Source organism: Eleutherodactylus coqui, chromosome 2, assembly GCF_035609145.1.
Source record: "Eleutherodactylus coqui strain aEleCoq1 chromosome 2, aEleCoq1.hap1, whole genome shotgun sequence".
Taxonomy (NCBI): Eukaryota; Metazoa; Chordata; class Amphibia; order Anura; family Eleutherodactylidae; genus Eleutherodactylus; species Eleutherodactylus coqui.
This window is the reverse complement of record NC_089838.1, coordinates 27,805,622-27,824,931: the sequence shown is the minus strand read 5'-3', so window position 1 is coordinate 27,824,931 and position 19,310 is coordinate 27,805,622. Positions and strand designations below refer to the sequence as shown.

Sequence of the window (19,310 nt, the reverse complement as noted above, 5' to 3'; positions counted from 1 at the left end):
GCGACAGTGCGAGTCAAAAACCTTGTGGATTTTGCAATATGCACGCGACTTGCAAGGTTTTGTGGCTCATGTTTCCCTATGGAGTCTTCCTCTCTGTTGCATCGCACAAAAATGCGATTTTTATGTGGTGCGGTGCAACTTTGACAATAAGAAATCCTAGTGAACTAAGCCCTAGCTGCAGGAAAAAAATAAAACAAAAATAATACATCAGTGCGGGTCTCACCCGAAGCTCCCCAGCACTTGCATGAAGTCTTCTGCCAACCCTTCCTGGATTGAAGGATCAAAATCCCCGCCTCCAGGAAGGGCTGGCCATGATTGGTTGGCGAGCTCCATGGCTCAGCCAATCAGAGCCAGTGCTCGTTGAACCAATCACAGCCATTCAATGAATGAATGAATGGCTGTGATTGGTTCATCGAGCACCGGCAAAGATTGGCTGAGCCACGGAGCTCATGAATCAATTACAGCCAGCCATTCCTAGAGGCGGGAATTTTGATCCTCCAATCCAGGAAGGGCTAGCAGAAGACTGAAAAGAAATGCGGAGGTGAGGAGGAGATCCGCGCTGGAATGACAGCGCTTCTTAGGTGATGTAGTATTTTGGGGGTTTTTTTTCCTGCAGCTAGGGCTTATTTTCGGGGTAGGGCTTACATTTCAAGCCGCCCCCTGAAAATTTTCACTGGTGGTGCTATAAACTGGTGAAACTATGTAGCACCACAAAATAGCAGTATTGCTACGAAAAAAACGCAACGATATCGCTCTGACCACCGATGCAATATCACTGCGATTTTCTTGCGGCGATATCGCATCGCTCGTGTGAAACAGGTTTTATTGTTTTCTTACCTTTTCTCTCCTTCAGTCACTGTCCCATCCAAAAACATATGAATGTCATAATATTCTCCCAGATACATTGATACACTGTTCTTCTTACCATGTCTGTAGTCCACTGAAATGATAATACATCATCATACATACTATATCATTATACAAAGAAATATACATATACATACATACAGTATATACCATCACCATACATATATACATACACAATTATGATACATGCACACCTACATAAATACATATATCATCACTACGTATAGATACATATATACCATCATCATAATACTATACAGGCATGATCACGCATATATATTATCATCATACACACATACCTACATATATACATATCATCATCATACATATATACCATAATAATAAATGCATATACATCATCATACATACATATAAATCTATATATATATATATACCATCATCATACATATATGCATGTGTAAGGGCTTAAACAGACAAACGTATGCGCAAATATGCTCGCCACAACAGAGCGTAATTGTGCATGAACAAGGTTTGGAGATGGCAAAAATCAGGCTAATACGCACGTGTTAAGTCTCACAGTGCATAGAAAAAATCTGCGATATCACTCAGTTTTTTCAATGGGGCCGGTGGCAGCAGCACCAGCCCCATTGAAAGCATAGGGAGTGCATCGCGGACTTCTGCAACAGCTGTCACAGCTGTGGCAGACGTCTGTGATGCTATCCCATTTTTTTCAATGGGGCCGGCACTGCTGCGGCCCCATTGAAAGCAGTGGGTCTGCAGCGATGATTTTCGGGGAAGGGTTTGAAGCTCTTCCCTGAAAATCATGGCTAACTGTAAAAAATATATACATACTCACCTAGAAGAGCCGTCCAGCTTTTCTCTCCGGCCCCGGCAGTTGTGTTCTGTGTTCTGGAGGCCGGGGATTAAAAAATCCTTGCCTCCAGAAAGCGCTGGTTTCATTAGCTAAGTGGTCAGTCAATCACAGGCAGTGCTCAGGCATTGATTGACAGCTGAGCGCTGCCTGTGATTGGTCACAGCGCTCAGCCAATCACAGGCAGCCTTCATTCATGAATGGCTGAGGGCTGCCTTTGATCAGCTGAGCGCTGTGACCAATCACAGGCAGCGCTCAGCTGTCAATCAATGCCTGAGCGCTGCCTGTGACTGGCTAAGCGCTCAGCCAATGGCACCAGCGCTTTCTGGAGGCATAGATTTTTCAATCCCCGGCCTTCAGAATACAGAAGACAACTGCTGCGGCCGGAGAGAAGAGGTGAGTGTGTGTGTGTGTGTGTGTATATATGTATATATTTTTTTTTATTTTTTTTTTACAGCTTGCTATGAATTTCAGGGAAGGGCTTATATTTTAAGCCCTTCCTTGAAAAATCATCACTGCAAACCCACTGCTTTCAATGAGGCCGCAGCAGTGCCGGCCCCATTAAAAGAAATGGGATAGCATCTGTGACAGCTATGGCAGAGGATTCCTTCATCCCCACCTTCTCCGTGGGGACGAATTAATCCTCTGCCATAGCTGTCACAGCTGTAACAGCTGGGGCAGAAGTCTGCAATATAGTCCATAAACAATGAGCGATATTGCAGCTTTTTCTCCACGCTGTGAGGCTCTCGATCTTGCATCGGTAGAGAAAAAAACTCTAGTGGGTAGGCCCCCCTAAGGGTGGCTTCACACGAGTATGTTTTGTGCGTGCTTACGCACGCACAAAAACTCGCGTCTATTACAACACATGCATTCCCTATGGTGTGTTCACATGTTTTAAAGGCACGTGCCTGTAAAGATAGGACATGCGTGCACAATACGGAATGCACTCATTGTCTTCAATGGAGCCGCGGCTCCATTGAAGACAATGGTCTGCCGCCACCACATAATTGTTTTTCAGGGAAGAGCTTTAATAAATATAAGCTCTTCCCTGAAAAACAAAAAAAGTGTAAAAAAATAAAAAATAAATAAAATAAAATAAAAAAAAAATAAAAAAAAAAAATATATATATATATATATATACACTCACCTGTCCACTGCTGCCGTGTCCATGCAAGGATGAAGAACACATCTGCCAATCACAGGCAGCTCTTGCTGAATGAATGACAGGCGAGAGCTGTGTGTGATTAGCTGAGCGCCTCAACCAATCACAAGCAGCTCTTTCAGCAGGCAGGGATTTTAATTCACCGCCTGCTGAAAGAACTGCATTGCAGAGCCAGGGACAGCGCTAAGAGAATGCAGCTGAGCCCAGGCAGCTGAAGGGAGGTGAGTAAGTGGTGGTTATTATTTTTTACACTACTTTGCCTTGTTTTTCAGGGAAGGGCTTATATTTAAAGCCTTTCCCTGAAAAACAATTACCGGGTGCCGGCAGCTGGATCCGCTACCGCAGCTATCATCTATGACAGCTGCAGTGGGGAATTCTTTATTCCCCACGGGGATGAAGAACACATCTGCCGCATGTGGCAGATGTGTTATTCATTCCTGCAGGGACACAGCAGCGGCGGACAGGTGAATATATATACATATATTTTTCTTTTTTACACTAAAATGTTTGTTTTTCAGGGAAGAGCTTATCTTTAAAGCTCTTCCCTGAAAAACAATCATTGGGTGCCGGCAGACCACTGGCTTCAATGGAGCTGCCGGCAGCAGCCGCAGCCCCTTTGGGGGCAAGGCGCACTTGAATACATGCATCTTTTTGCGCGTACAGGGGTGCGCACCTATGTACGCACACATGTACGCACACGCACACTTAGAGAGTTGAAAATAAGAGTGATATATGCCTTAGGGCTCCTTTAATATGGAAGTATTTGCGTGCGCAATTTGCAGAGAATGGAACTTATTGATTTCAATGGGTGCGTTGTAAGTCTACGTTTTTGCGTGCACATCTTGCACACATGGAAAAAAAATAGGACATTTACTGTTTTTGGGCTTAGTTGCTCAGTTGCTCACCAAAGGTCCCCATAGAAGTCTGTGTGCCCTATGTGCTCAAAAAGTACAGTGCCGAAAGGCTCACCATAGCACCTTGTTCACAGCGCAAATACGTTGCACTGAAGCGTGCACATACTTCCATCTAAAGAATCCCTGTATATATATATATACCAAGCATTTTATTGCTTTGTAATTGTGGCTGTTTAAGCTTTTTGCCCTTAGGTGTTGAGGAGCAGAAGCCGGAGCTGCAGGGGTCTGGTCTTGCAAGAGATGGAGGTGTTGAATAGCCAGTTGGCGTGCTGCCATGTATGCAATGCTGAGTAAGCGTTTCTTGTGAGCAGGCAGTGTGAAAAGTGGACCACAACCTCAAGAAAGGAGCGGAAAGAGTTTGTCAGCTTCTTGTACCTGCTAAGATCATCTATTGCCAAAGGAGAGAAATGGAGCATACCAGAGCCATCGCAGAAGTTGGCTTCTGATTGCAGTGATGCAACTACTGAATACTGACTGTTACAGACCCTGCACCTCTGGTTCCCTGTAAGCCGTACTTCAGAGACTGATACCAGTCTTATCGAGTTGTTCAAAGTTTGTTGGCAAAGACTGGTGTGATTATATTTCAGCGAGGAGTCTACCCGGGACCGTGCAGAGCCCAAGCCGGTGGGACTGACTCAGGACTCAGACCTCGAGGTGAGCAGAGACCGCTCTGCACTGATCCCAGAAACCTGGTGTCCCCTTCCCAACGCCCAAGAGAGTTCAAAAAATATAATCATCATTTATACATACATTCCAAAACATACATACATTTGCGCATACATACCGTAACCATAAATATATACTGTACAGAGGCGTAACGTGGAGCTTCCTTGCCCTAATGTAAAATCTGTAACAGGACCCCCAACTATAATGCTTTATTCATAGTACTGGGCTCCCTATATGGAGAAGAGAGGCCTTATATGGAAAAAGACCTGGGGGTACTAGTAAATTGTAGATTAAACTGGAGTAACCAATGCCAGTCAGCTGCTGCAAAATCTAATAAAGTCTTGGGGTGCATTAAAAGAGGTATAGGGGCGAGGGACGAGAACATTATCCTCCCACTATATAAGGCACTTGTTAGGCCCCACATGGAATACTGCGTACAGTTCTGGTCACCGGTGCTCAGGAAAGATGTTACCGTACTGGAGGGGGTTCAAAGAAGAGCAACTAAACTAATACATGGAATGACGGGACTGGAATACCCAGAGAGGCATCAAAACTGGGATTATTCACCCTGGAAAAAAGACGGCTGAGGGGCGATCTCATAACCATGTATAAATACATGAGGGGACAATACAAGGATCTCTCTCATGATCTGTTTATACCCAGGACTGCAACGGTAACAGGAGGGCATCCGCTACGAGGAAAGCAGGTTTCATCACCAACATAGAAAGGGGTTCTTTACTGTAAGAGCAGTTAGACTGTGGAACTCTCTGCCTGAGGATGTGGTGATGGCAAAATCCATAGAGGAGTGTAAAAGGGGACTTGATGTCTTTCAGGAGGAGAAGGATATTACAGGATATAAATCTTAGGTCAATTGTTAATCCGGGTATACAGGCAGGTAGGAACTATTAGGGGTTGATCCAGGGAACAGTCTGATTGGTATTAGGGAGTTGGCAAGAATTGTCCTCCAAATGGGCTAATTGGCTCCTGCCTCTTGGGGTTTTTTGCCTTCCTCTGGATCAACAACACAGGAGGATAAACAGGCTGGACTAGATGGACATTGTCTTCATTCGGCCTTACATACTATGTTACTATGTTTATGGGCCCCCCAAGGCTCCTGGGTCCGGGTGCAACCGCATCCCCTGTGCCCCCTATAGTTACGCCAGTGATACTGTACATACATCATCAGTACTTGTATTCTCCTTGGAATGAGAACTCTGGATGATCTTTTTTACAACTTCGCATTATGCTGTGCCTCTGTTATTCCTCCCGGAAAAGTGTGAATAAATGGATAACCGGGTGATACTATTCCCCTTGTCAATAGGGTATGTCTGCAGATAATCTGACACTGCCAGCACTGACTGGACTGTGGCAGAGAGTGTAGGGATAAGGAGAATTGTAACACTCAGCCATCCATTAAAGGGGTGTTCCCATATCGACTAAACATTACCGAGATGGGAACACTGCGCTGTATAGTGTGGGACCGACACTTATCTGACCTTCATGGCATATCCTGTGGAAGCAATAAAAGTCTGACATGGGAATACTTGTCCAATAGGGATAACAGAGGATGCTCCAGAATTGGTATGGGGAACACAAATATTTACTACAAAAGACATGTCAGGAGTGGTGACCGGCCCTTTAGAATTGTTTGTGGAGGGACAAACCATTAACCCTTTCCAATTCGATTTTTATCCTGGTTTTCCTAGGGGGCTTACTCTTTTTCTGCCTTTACACAATGGCGCTATCTGCTGGCTAAAGCCAGTACTGCATGAGGTGACACATTGGATAGGCTCCGACAGCAGAGAGGCTGGCAATATACAGTAAGAGAACCTGACTGATGTCTTCCAACATCGGAGCTGTACAGCCTTAAATCATAATGTCTTCAGAGGTCAGACAGTGGATTGGAAAGGGTTAATTCCATCACTAAAGATTATAATTTATGTGATAACAAGACCAGTATAAAGAAGGTAATGATATTATAGGGAAGAGGGTGGAGGTATTGACAGTAATCAGTAATGTGAGTGATATTGCTATGATAGTTGCCCCATCCTAGTAACTGGACTTGGTACTGATGGCGGCATCAGTCACCAGTTCACTAATGTCATCCAAAGGATCTGACATCAAGCTGGTATGTATAAAGGCATATTACATATCAAATCATTGTTCTCTGAGGTTTTATGTTGGAAGAAACAATGGTCTGTTTGTTAGGTTGTAACTAGAGATGAGCGAACGTACTCGTTTCGAGTACTTACGCACCCGAGTACCGCCATTTTCGAGTACTTCAGTACTCGGGTGAAAAGATTCGGGGGGCGCCGGGGGGCGGGGAGAGGCGTGGCGGTGCGAGGGGTAGCAGCGGGGAACAGGGGGGAGCCCTCTCTCTCTCCCTCTCCCCCCCACTCCCCACTGCTACCCCCCGTGCCGCCATGGCGCCCCCCGAATTTCTTCGCCCGAGTACGGAAGTACTCGGAAATCGCGGTATTCGGGCGAAAAAGGGGCGTGGCCGAGCACGTTCGCTCATCTCTAGTTGTAACACATCTGATTCCTTGCTCAACTGAGTGATAAGCATCGCCAGTGGTATCTTGCCACCGCTTACCACATTGGAGCCACTTATCATCCAACAGCCGGGTATCACCCTCCCTTTATGCAAATAAATATGCCTATTCGATCACTGGATTTCTTCTTGCTAGCAGAGCATGCAAGCAAGAGAATGGATGCCAACCTTTAGTAATAAAATTGCGTAAATCCACCTCTTGAATGCTGAAGGCCTCTTTGCAATTACCCCCTTTACCCACCAAGGCTCTGCTTCCACGCAGCCTTATGAAGGTATTCAAGTATACTAACATGAAAGAGTATGTACTTACCTAGTAGTGAGAATGAACGCTTGTGACAGTCTCCAGCCAACATGTAACTACAGTCTCCCATAAAATCATAGAATGTTCCATCAAATGTTCGAATGTGATTATTTCCAAAAAGACTGCATCTCGACAGCAAGTACCGATCCAGGGATTTTCCTAAGAGCAAAGCAATGATAATTTTAGATCAAGCATTTTTTTCAATTTTTAAAGGTATATTTTTGTAATTTTTTTAGGCCAAATTTCCAATGAATATTGCATTTTACATATCAACTGGTTTTTAATCTAAGATTGCACAATATTGAGGCAAGATGTAGCCAACATTTGCAATTCTTTAGTATTTCAACAAATGCTACATATTCTGTTATTTATGTATAAAACACAAATCTTTTTTTTGCTTTTTTCATAATAAATTATTACCATACCTGGTGGAATCATGCAGGCCAAAAACAAGAAGATCAACGGTAAGGAATGCATCTGTTCAAAACATAGATTAAAAATTAGCATACAAGAAGTGACCATTTAAGAACTAATTCAAATCTAGTTATATAGGATGTTGTTATAATGTTATTATTATGATGTAATTTTTATATACGGTATTGTGCAAACGTTTCATGCAGATGTGGATAAAATACTACGGAGTAAGAAATGTTTTCTGGAATTTAAGGCATCTGATTGGCTCCAAATTTCTTTCTGCAGCAGAACAACAACCCCAAACATCCAGGCAGTGTCACTAACAACTATATTCAGTGTAAAGAACAAGAAGTCCTAAAAGTAATGATACGGCCTCAACATCATCCAGTCTGCCTGGGATCACATGAAGAGACAGAAGGACTTGAGCGAGCCGACATCCACAGAAGATCTGCGGTTAGTTCTCCAAAATGTTTGGAACAACCTCCCTGCCGAGCTCCTTTATAAACGGTGTAAAAGTGTACCTAGAAGAACTGATGCTTATTTGAAGACAAATATTGGTCACACCAAATACTGATTTGATTTAGATCTCTCTTTTGTTCATTCACTCTTCACATCTGCCTAAAACTTTTGCACAATACTTTATTAGCATGTCAATAAATTCCACAATGCTAAAAAAAAAATAGTCTAACTAAAATTTGTGTACAAGTCAGGAAAAAAATACAATAAAAGTACATAAACTGGAACAAGTCTTCAAACCAGACTTTCATAACTAGAAATGAGAGAACGTGCTCGTTTAGAGCAATTACTCGAATGAGCATCGCTTTTTTCGAGTAACTGCCTACTTGGGCTAAAAGATTTGGGGGCGGCGGGGTGGAGCGGAGTGTAGCAGGGGGGAACAGGAGGGAACAGGAGGGAGCTCTCCCTCACCCCCGGTGCCCCCCGAATCTTTTCGCCCGATTAGGCAGTTACTCAAAAAAAGCGATACTCATTCGAGTAATTGCTCTAAACGAGCCCGTTCGCTCATCTCTATTCATAACATGTTAATGGAAATAAAAAAAATACAATTGCATAAGAAACAATAATATGTAAAAAAAAGTACAAAATAGGGTCGTTTGTATGTAATAGTAAAAATAAGCATATATAAAATTCATACATTGGGTTTTGCAACAGTTTTGTTGATTTTATTCTTAAAACATTAACAGGTTGTTTAAAAACACAGCAAGAAATGCAGCAAAAATGCCATGTGGACCCGTATTATTCTTATGAGAATGTACCGTACAGTATTTATATCAAAGATCTGGCAAATATCAGTACAAACATCATGTAGCGTGTTCTAGGCGTGTTCAAGATGCTGTAACATGTCATATCCATTTTTGTGCACCCACAATAAATACCGCACTACAGCTGGATATCCATGTCATAAAATATTTAAAAGAAAAAAAACTTTTTTGTCATTTACTGACTTGAAGTGAATGAATACATTTTGGACTCACAATACAGACCTGGTAAAAGTTGATTGTTTTGTAAAAAGTAACGTTTTATTAAAAAAAAAAAAAAAAAAAAAAAAAAAAAAAAGCTAACACATTAATAAATTAGTAGTTGAAAAAATAAGGTAATTTATTAAAAATATTTCCGTATAGGAAAACCTGTCTAGCAGTTTCATTAGTACCTGCACAAAAATGTGCATGAAACTCCTAAATCACCCGCTTTACATTTATAATGAATAAAAAGAAAATCCTTGACATTGTGTAATTACAAAAAGTCTAAAGATTTGGGAGAACATTCAACAAATTCTATGCAGGATTAAGATAATTGGACTTTTACGTGGCAGATAGACATAAAACCCATCATTGCAGTGTTTCAATTACCTTAATGTGTTTGAGATGGTGAAATCCCAAATAAGTTGGTGGTTCTGGTGTTTAGCAGCCCATTGCCCCCCGTGTACCTTCGCCGCTCGATCGAACTGGAGCCACCTAGAAGTTTGACATCTTATGTATACTTAAGGCAGGAACTTTTGTTCATTAAAAGGAAAGATAACTGGTGAGTGTTACATCCGTCTGACTCTAGACACAATGGTGTAAAACTCCTATCGGGAAAATCAGTTGGCTTAACTACTAGACAAGAACAATGAAAGGAAACAACTATGAAAAAAAAATATAAAAAACGTTCATGACTGACTTTGAAAGGTTTTATGGGAGAATTCACGGGTAATACTGATGAGCCAAGAAAACAAGAATTACATAACGAGTTAGACAAGAGAATGTTCTCAACCTGTCACAAAAAGAAAGAGTCAAAAAGAAAGTGTCCTAAATATGTTTCGGCTTATGTTTGTGCATTAGAAGTTGATACTAATTAGGCCTCATTCACATGAGCATGTTTATGTGCGTACATAGGTGTGCACAAAACCACGCGCCCCCATATGTGCAAAAACACGGTTGAATGCAGCTCCGTGCACCACTGCTATTGGCGGCCCCATTGAAAGTTATGGGCTGCCAGCAAGCCCTGCAGTGATGTTCCGGGAAGGGATTTAAATATAAGCCCTTCCCTGAAAATCATCCCTGGCTTGTGTAAAAAATATATACTCCCCTCTCCACCGCTGTTGGGGCTCAGGCGCGTCTAGCCGCTTGATCTCCCGGCAGTGTAGTGGAAGTTTTTTCAGCAGCAAATGGCTGTATCTGATTGGCTGAGCACTCAGCCAATCACAGGCAGCGCTCAGCCATTCATTGAATGACAGCTGAGCGCTTTCTGTGATTGGTCAAAGTGCTCTGCCAATCACAGGCAGCGCTCGGCCATTCACTGAATTCAATGAATGGCCATCAGCAGCGGTGACCCCATTGAAAGCAATGGGAGAGCATCGCAATATTCTGCCACAGTTATGACAGCTGTGGCAGGGGATTCTTTACTCCCCGTGGGTAGTGCCCTTGTAGCTGAACACTGTGACACTGCTGTCACAGTGTTCAGTAATGAGGGGACTCCCCGCAGGGAATATTGATGCGTAGCATAGACCTATGCATGCACGCATGTCCTATGTTTTGCAAGTACGAGCGTTTGCACACCTGTAAAACACGGACATGTGAACACACCATGTAGCACAGCGGAAGATAGCATGAAAACACTTCCCCGCCCACCGCCGCCACGTCATATGACGTGGCCGGCCGCGTCATGTGACGCGGTGGGCGTGTCACATGAGGCGGGGCAGGTGGGCGGGGAAGCGTCATGCGGGAGTGAGGACGCTAGATCCGCAGGTAAGTTTGGGGTCTCCTGGGGGGCGCCGTGACGGGCTCCGCCGCGGAATTTCACGGCCATGTGCAGCCGGCCTTTATACCTATATTAAATATTTGCATATTTTGTTAATCAAGAGAGCAGGTGTATTAAAATTAGCAGTTCATAGACCAATTTGGCATCAGCTTATCTCCTGTGGGCACAAAAATTGTGCTTTTTATGTCAGGGCATCAAACAATCGGTTAGCTTCCGGTAAGTACGAATGGATAACACCATTACAATACTAGAGTTCCATGAGAAAGACTTGGGGCAGCTCCATAATGAAATACAATTTCTTCATAACAAACTAGAAGAGGAAGAAAACCGAGCTCGCGGAGATTGCATTGGTTCATCATAAAATCTGTATTCTAAATCACGTATCTCTATTCCAAATTTGCTGGCAGAACTGTCCAGTTTTGGGTCCCTCTCAGGTCTAATAATTAATAATGCAAAACCATAAGCCTTTAGGTGCCCTGTCCATGGCAGTTTACCGCCGGCGAATCACGCCGGCTGATGCTTCCCATAGCATTGCTATGGAAAGCACCGGCACCTGTCCACGAGTGGAGAATCATTGTGATTCTCCGCTCGCGGCGGGCATTTCGCAGCATGCTGCGAATTGCCCCGATTCTCTGCGGTCAGCCTATCTATTAGATAGGGCTGACCGGCGGAGATTCGGCGGCGGCTCCTGCTCTCGGGTTGCGGCTCCGGAGCTTCGCAGCAGGATACTGCATCGCCCGTGGACAGCCGGCCTTAATCTTACATTGCCTCAATGCCTGGTCTCGGAACTCCAAACAAACTTCCCCTTTCAATGGTCATAAGGGTCATTTGACTATCTGGGCATTCACCTAACCAACTCATATGCATCATTATATGGTGCATATACATATCATAACTCCCCTCCCATCTTCCGTAAACTCAGGCTGCTCCTATAAAATTGAAACTGTTACCATATTTCATGAATAGTCAGAGTTAACTCATTAAAAATGTAATTCCTTCCTAAACTCTTGTAGTTTTTAGAGCTCTTCCTGTCCATGTGCCAGGACATATCCTGAAGACATTCCAACACATGTCTCCCCGTTTTCTGTGGCAATTCCAAGAATCTACTTTGTAAAGGCAAAGATTGAAAGGAGGTCTAGGCAATCCAAATTTTTTAAAATATTACCAGGCAGCCCAGATAGCCCAACCTGCCCTACTTCAATTTATATCTAATGTTCCCCTTTCCGACTCTATGGATTTCACTGAGATCTCTTACCATTGATTCAGTCTTGTGGGCCCCACCGATACACAGACCCCCTATTACAAACCTTATTACAAGGTCAGAGGCAGTACTGAATGACAGCTGAGAGCTGCCTTTGATTGGTCACAGTGCTCAGCCAATCAGTGGCAGCCCTTTCAGCAGGCATGCCGCCCGTTTTGGTCATGCGAATTTTTGTGCGTTTGCATACTGCGCACAAAAAATCTTCACGTTAAAACGCCCGATTCTATTATTTTTTATGTTGCTCACCATATGGGATAAATAGCTAAATATTTTAATTTTTCAGGTCGTTACAAGTGTGGCAATACCTATTATGTGTATTTTATATTTTTGATGTTTTTTTATTTTGTTTTTATATATCCTACCCTTGATTTTTTTTCTTCTTTTTTTTCCTACTAAATGTTATTTAACTTCTTTTCAGTCCCTCGAGATCTATAATGCAGTGTACTATGCATATGACATCAGGCTATTAGACGGCTGGGGTTGAGTGACAAGGCAAACATAAAGTCCTTTGTCAGGCCTCCTGCTGCCATGGCCACCTCTTGTGACCCACTTACATACTGCAATAGCTATTTATTGCTGCATAGAAGGAGTTAAATGGTTGGTAGAGGAGGATTCTCCGCTGTTGGCCATTACAGCAGGAGCCTGGCTGGCAGTAGACAGCCAAGCACCCAACCTGTTCCTGCTAGATTGCTGGGACTTTAAACCCCTGTTGTATATTTATGACAGTGGAGGTTTAAAGCCCTGGACCATGCACCATATATTTTTTGACGCTTTGTGTCTAAAGGGTTAAAACTGATCAATAAATTATGTATAATTAATAAATACAGAAAAAGAATATTCATAAAATCAGTAAGTGGTTGTTAAAAAAGAAAGATAAAGAAAATGAAAACAAGAAAAAGGATAAAATATTATATTGGAAATAAATTATGTGGTTTCAACTGTTTGATTGAAGCCATTAGATAATACTGTATTCACGTTATTAGGAAGTATCTTAACATAAGCTTCATGCATTATTATTTCCTAATGGCTTGAATAAAATGCTTGAAACCACATAATTTATTTCTAACATAATGTTTTATCATAGTAACATAGCGTGAGAGGCTGAAAAAACACATACGTCCATCCTTTTCAGCCTATTACCCCTCAATGTTGATCCAGAGGAAGGAACAAAAAACAATGAGGTAGAAGCCAATTTTTCCTGGATCAACAACCCTTGAAGCTATTAATGATTATAACTAGAGATGAGCGAGCACACTCGTTCGAGCATTAGGGTACTCGAGATGCTTGTTACTCGAGACGAACACCACGCGGTACTCAAGTCAATTGCATTTCCTTCCCCGCATGTTTAGCGCCATTTTCTAGCCAATAGACATGCAGGGAAGGCATTATCACTTCCTGCTGTGACGTGCCAGCCCCCCGCCTCCCCACAGTAGGGAGTGGCTGGGCCGATCAGGTGACTGCTGAGTACTTAAAGTGGTTCCACCCGCGGCTCACCTCAGATGCATGCTGGCAGAGGTTAGGGAAAGTGCTGCTGCTTATACAGGGATAGTGTTAGCGTAGGTCCTGTCTTCAAGAACCCCAACGGTGCTTCTTCAGGCTACTCTTCATAGTGTGCATTACTGTTGTGGCTGGCTGGGAGCAGTAGTGCACCAATTATTTTTTTTTTAAGCATCTGGGGCTGTGCAACTATAGCGTTCTCAGTCTGCAGTGCATAACGCAGAGTTTAGGGACAGAGCTGCCTATATAGGGAAAGTTATACAGTCCTGATCCTCCGTACAAGAACCCCAACGGTCCTTCTTAGGGCTTCATCTGACTGTGTGCTTTACAGTTGTGGCTGACTGGGAGCAGTAGTGCACCAACTTTGTATTACGCACCTAGGCCTGTTCCCAGCCTTTCAGTAATAGCATTCTCAGCCTGCAGTGCCGTACAACCAGCTCTCACCGTGAAACTGCACGCTAACATTTCCTAGCCTAATGCAAACTAGTTCAGTTATATCCTGTTCTGTGTCTGCAGTGCATTAGACAGAGGTCTCACCGCTAAACAGTACTGTAATATTACCGGGGCCACTGCAAAGTATTTCAGCTCTGCCGCTGTGCAGAACGTCTCACAATACCCTTTCCTTGGTGTGGTTGCGATAGCCGCAGTTACCAGCACTATCCACTGGCTTTAGAGTCTTCTCCCACTCCATACAGCCTCTCTTATCTATAAGTCTCTGCAAGCAGTAAATTACCCCTAGGTATCAGCGCAAGATAGCGGGGTAATTTTTTCAAGTCACAGCAAAGAGTCTCCGCTATCTACAAGTCTCTGTGTGTGGTGAATTAGCCACAGTTGTCAGTGCTGTACAGTGGGGTAATTTATTTGGGCCCTGCTCTATTCTTAATCCGCCATGATGAGGAGTAGTGGTAAGGGTCGAGGACGTGGGCGTCCAAGTGAGGGTGTGGGCACAGGCCGAGTTACTGGTCGTGGTGAATCACAGCTGGCTGCTGCGGAATTAGAAGAGAGGCAAGTGTCTGGGCTCCCCAGCTTCATATCACAATTTACGGGTCCACATGGTAGACCTTTATTACAAACAGAGCAGTGCGGTGGGCAAGTGCGAGTAGGTCCTGTCGTGGATGGCAGAAAAGGCATACAGCAATGTATGGACCACCCAGTCTTCTACGCAGTCCACTACTCCCGGCCTAGGGACTGCAACTCTGTCCTCTGGCTGCTCCTCCTTTCTCCCAGCCTCCTCACTCCATGAAAATGACATATTCTGAGCAGGCAGACTCCCAGGAACTGTTCTCGGGTCCCTGCCATGAGTGGGAAAAAACGGTTCCTCTCTCAACTGAGGAGTTTGTCGTGACCGATGCCCAACCTTTGGAAAGTTCCCAAAGTCCGGATCATGAGGCTGCGGACTTCCGGCAACTGTCTCAAGAGCTTTTTGTGGATGAGGATGATGAGACACAGTTGTCTGTCAGTGAGGTAGTAGTAAGGGCAGTAAGTCCGAGGGAGGACTGCACAGAGGATTCGGAGGAAGAGTAGCTGGACGATGAGGTGACTGACACCCCCTGGTTTGCGAAGCCTACTGAGGACAGAACTTCAGAGGGGGAGGCAAGTGCAGCAGCAGAACAGGTTGGAAGAGGCAGTGGAGTGGCCTAGGGTAGAGGCAGTGCCAGAGCGAAGAATCCCCTAACTGTTTCAGAAAGCACCCCCTCGCAGCAAGCCACCGTGTTCAAAGGTGTGGATGTTTTTTAGTGATTGCGCGGATGACCGACGAACAGTGGTGTGCAACCTTTGTTCCACCAAGATCAGCCGGGGAGCCACCACTACCAGCCTGATCACCACCAGCATGTGCAGGCATATGATGGCCAAGCACTCCACAAGGTGGGACGAAGGCCATTCACCGCCTCCGGGTCACACCACTGCCTCTTCCCCTGTACCACAACCTGACACACAGATCCAATCCCCCTCCCAGGACACAGGAACGAGCGCCTCCTGGCCTACACCCACACCTTCACCTCCACCGTCCTCCACTCCATCCAGCAATGTCTCTCAGCACAGCTTTCAGCGCCGCCACCCACCCGCATGCACAAGCTTTAAACGTGCACATTGCCGAATTAATCAGCCTGGAGATGCTGCCGTACAGGCTTGTGGAAACAAAGGCTTTCAAAAACATGATGGTGGCGGTCCCGCGCTTCTCGTTCCCCAGTCACCACTATTTTTCCTGGTGTGCCATCCCAGCCCTACACCAGCACATCTCCCGCAACATAAATCATGCCCTCACCAACGCGATTACTGGGAAGGTCCACTTAATCACGGATGCGTGGACAAGTACTGGCGGGCAGGGCCACTATATCTCCCTCACAGCACATTGGGTGAACTTCATGGAGCCTGGGATCACTCACGTCCTACCCACACAAAGAATAGCGGGTCCTACCTCGGTGCTGGTATCTGCGGCGTTTTATGCCACCTCTTCCAAAGCCTCCTTTTCCTCCGCCACGTCTACCTCTCAATTAAGGAGTGTGAGCATGTCGCCAGCAGTCGGTAGCGTGCAGCGCGGCAGCACAGCGGTGGGCAAGCGTCAGCAAACCATGCTGAAACTAATCAGCTTAGGTGACAAGAGGCACATGGCCCCCCAGCTGCTGCAGGGTCTGACAGAGCAGACCAACCTCTGTCTTTCGCCGCTGAGCCTCCAACCAGGTATGGTCGTGTATGACAACAGCTGTAACCTGGTGGTAGCTCTGCAGCTCCGCAGCCTCACACACGCCATGCATGGCCCACATCTTCAATCTGGTGGTTCTGCGGTTTCTGAAAAACTACCCCCACTTGTCTGACCTGCTCGGCAAGGTGCGCCGCATCTGCGCACATGTCCGCAAGTCCACCACGGACGCTGCCACCCTGAGGACCCTGCAACGTCGGTTTCAGCTACCAGAGCACTGACTGCTGTGCGACGTGCCCACATGCTGGAATTCTACGCTGCACATGTTGGCCAGGCTGTACGAGCAGCATAGAGCAATAGTGGAATACCAGCTGCAACATGGGCGGTGGAGTGGTAGTCAGACTCCGCAATTTTTTTTCTGAGGAGTGGGCACGGATAGCAGATATCTGCCAGGTCCTCGGAAACTTTGAGGAGTCTACCCAGATGGTGAGCAGCAATGCGGCAATCATTAGTGTTACCATCCCGCTGCTTTGCCTGCTGAGAAGTTCGCTGCTAAACATAAAGGCCGATGCTTTGCAGTTGGAACAGGAGACGGGGGATGACAGTATGTCGCTTGATAGCCAGACCACCCTCATGTCTATATCTCAGCGCGTTTTGGAAGAGGAGAAGAAGGGGGAGGGGGAGGAGGAGGAGGAGGGGGAAGAGACAGCTAGCCACACTGCAGAGGGTACCCATGCTGCTTGCCTCTCATCTGTTCAGCATGTATGGGCTAAAGAGGAGGAGAAGGATCTTGAAAGTCATCTTCCTAGTCAAGGCTGGGTCGGGGGGAGCACTGTAAAAAGATGGTGAGGGAGTACGTAGCTGATCATACCACCATCCTCCGTGATGCCTCTGCTCCATACAACTATTGGGTGTCAAAGCTGGACACGTGGCACAAACTTGCGCTGTACGCCCTGGAGGTGCTGACCTGCCCTACCGCTAGCGACTTGTCAGAGAGGGTATTTAGTGCAGTAGAGGACTCATCACGGATAAGCATACCCGCCTGTCAACTGACAGCGCCGACATGCTTACCCTCATAAAGATGAACAAAGGCTGGATTTACCCAGACTTCTCTTCTCCACCGGTGGAAAGCAGCGGATCCTAAAGAATCTTTTCACTGCAACAGGAGAAAAATGCATCCTATATCACCCCAAAAAAGGGGAGAATTAGTTTTGTGTATTCCTCTCGGATATTATTAATCCTCCTCCTCCTAAAACAGCATGTCATCACGCTGAACTGCCAATTTCTAAAAGGCCCAAAATGCTCTGTTTAAAACTTTTAAACATTTTATCAGTTTTAAAAGTTAAACTTAAACCAGTTTTTGTGGAGGGCTGCCTCCAGGCTCTCTTACAAATTAACCAATAACGAGCTGTATCTTCAAAAAATGTTTGTGGGTTTCACCTGCCCTCGCGGTTGAGCAATTTTTCAGGGGTACACTTGTACTCTTGGTACACCACTTTTCAGGCCATTACCAATACTATTAGCCAACTATTTTTTCCAGGCTTTGCCTACACTCTTGGTAAACAAATTTTTACAGGTGTTCGCCTATACTCTTGGTACACCAATGTTACTTGGGTACGCCTATACAGTTTCTACTGAATGGTTTGAGGGGTTCGCCTATACAGTTTCTACTGAATGGTTAGAGGGGTTGGCCTACACTATTGCTACAGAACTGTTACAGGGGTTCGCCTATACTTTTGCTACAGAAATGTTACTGGGGTCCGCCTATACAGTTTCTACTGAATGGTTAGAGGGGTTGGCCTACACTCTTGCTACAGAAATGTTACAGGGGTTCGCCTATACTTTGGCTACTGAAATGTTACTGGGGTCCGCCTATACAGTTTCTACTGAATGGTTTGAGAGGTTCGCTTATTCTCTTGCTACGGAAATGTTACGGGGGTTCGCCTATACTTTTGCTACAGAAATGTTACTGGGGTCAGCCTATACTTTTGCTACAGAAATGTTACTGGGGTCCGCCTATACTCTTGCTACAGAAATGTTACAGGGGTCTATCTATACTTTTGCTACAGAAATGTTACTGGGGTCTGCCTATACTTTTGCTACAGAAATGTTAAAGGGTCTGCCTATACTTTTGCTATAGAAATGTTACTGGGGTCCGCCTATACAGTTTCTACTGAATGGTTTGAGGGATTCGCCTATACTCTTGCTACAGAAATGTTACAGGGGTTCGCCTATACTCTTGCTACAGAAATGTTACAGGGGTTCGCCTATACTTTTGCTACAGAAATGTTACTGGGGTCCACCTATACTCTTGCTATAGAATTGTTACTGGGGTCCGTCTATACTCTTGTTACAGAAATGTTACTGGGGTCCGCCTATACAGTTTCTACTGAATGGTTTGAGGGGTTCGCCTATACTCTTGCTACAGAAATGTTACTGGGGTCTCCCTATACTCTTGCTAAAGAAATGTTACAGGGGTTCGCCTATACTTTTGCTACAGAAATGTTACTGGGGTCCGCCTATGTAGTTTCTACTGAATGGTTTGGAGGGTTCGCCTATACTTTTGCTACAGAAATGTTACTGGGGTCTCCCTATACTCTTGCTACAGAAATGTTACAGGGGTCTGTCTATACTTTTGCTACAGAAATGTTACAGGTGTTCGCCTATACTCTTGCTACAGAAATGTTACTGGGGTCGGTCTATACTTTGGCTACAGAAATGTTACTGGGGTCTGCCTATACTTTTGCTACAGATATGCTACTGGGGTTCGCCTATACTTTTGCTACAGAAATGCTACTGGGGTTCGCCTATACTTTTGCTACAGAAATGTTACTGGGATCCGCCTATACTTTTGCTACAGAAATGTTACTGAGGTCCGCCTATACTCTTTCTACAGAAATGTTACAGGGGTCTGCCTATACTTTTCCTACAGAAATGTTACTGGGG

General features: G+C 44.9%; 1 protein-coding gene across 1 annotated transcript in view; it reads right to left on the bottom strand.

Moving 5' to 3' along the window:
* Positions 1 to 9,732, bottom strand: part of VWF (von Willebrand factor) — a 167,834-nt gene extending 158,102 nt beyond the window's left edge. Inside the window, exons 1-4 of the mRNA XM_066590522.1 lie at positions 9,576 to 9,732; positions 7,719 to 7,770; positions 7,303 to 7,452; positions 838 to 940 (exon numbers count right to left, since the gene is read on the bottom strand). Coding sequence (XP_066446619.1) covers positions 838 to 940; positions 7,303 to 7,452; positions 7,719 to 7,770 — 305 coding nt within the window. The 5' untranslated portion in view covers positions 9,576 to 9,732. The remainder of the gene's footprint in view (positions 1 to 837; positions 941 to 7,302; positions 7,453 to 7,718; positions 7,771 to 9,575) is intronic.
* Between the last annotated feature and the right edge of the window lie 9,578 nt (positions 9,733 to 19,310).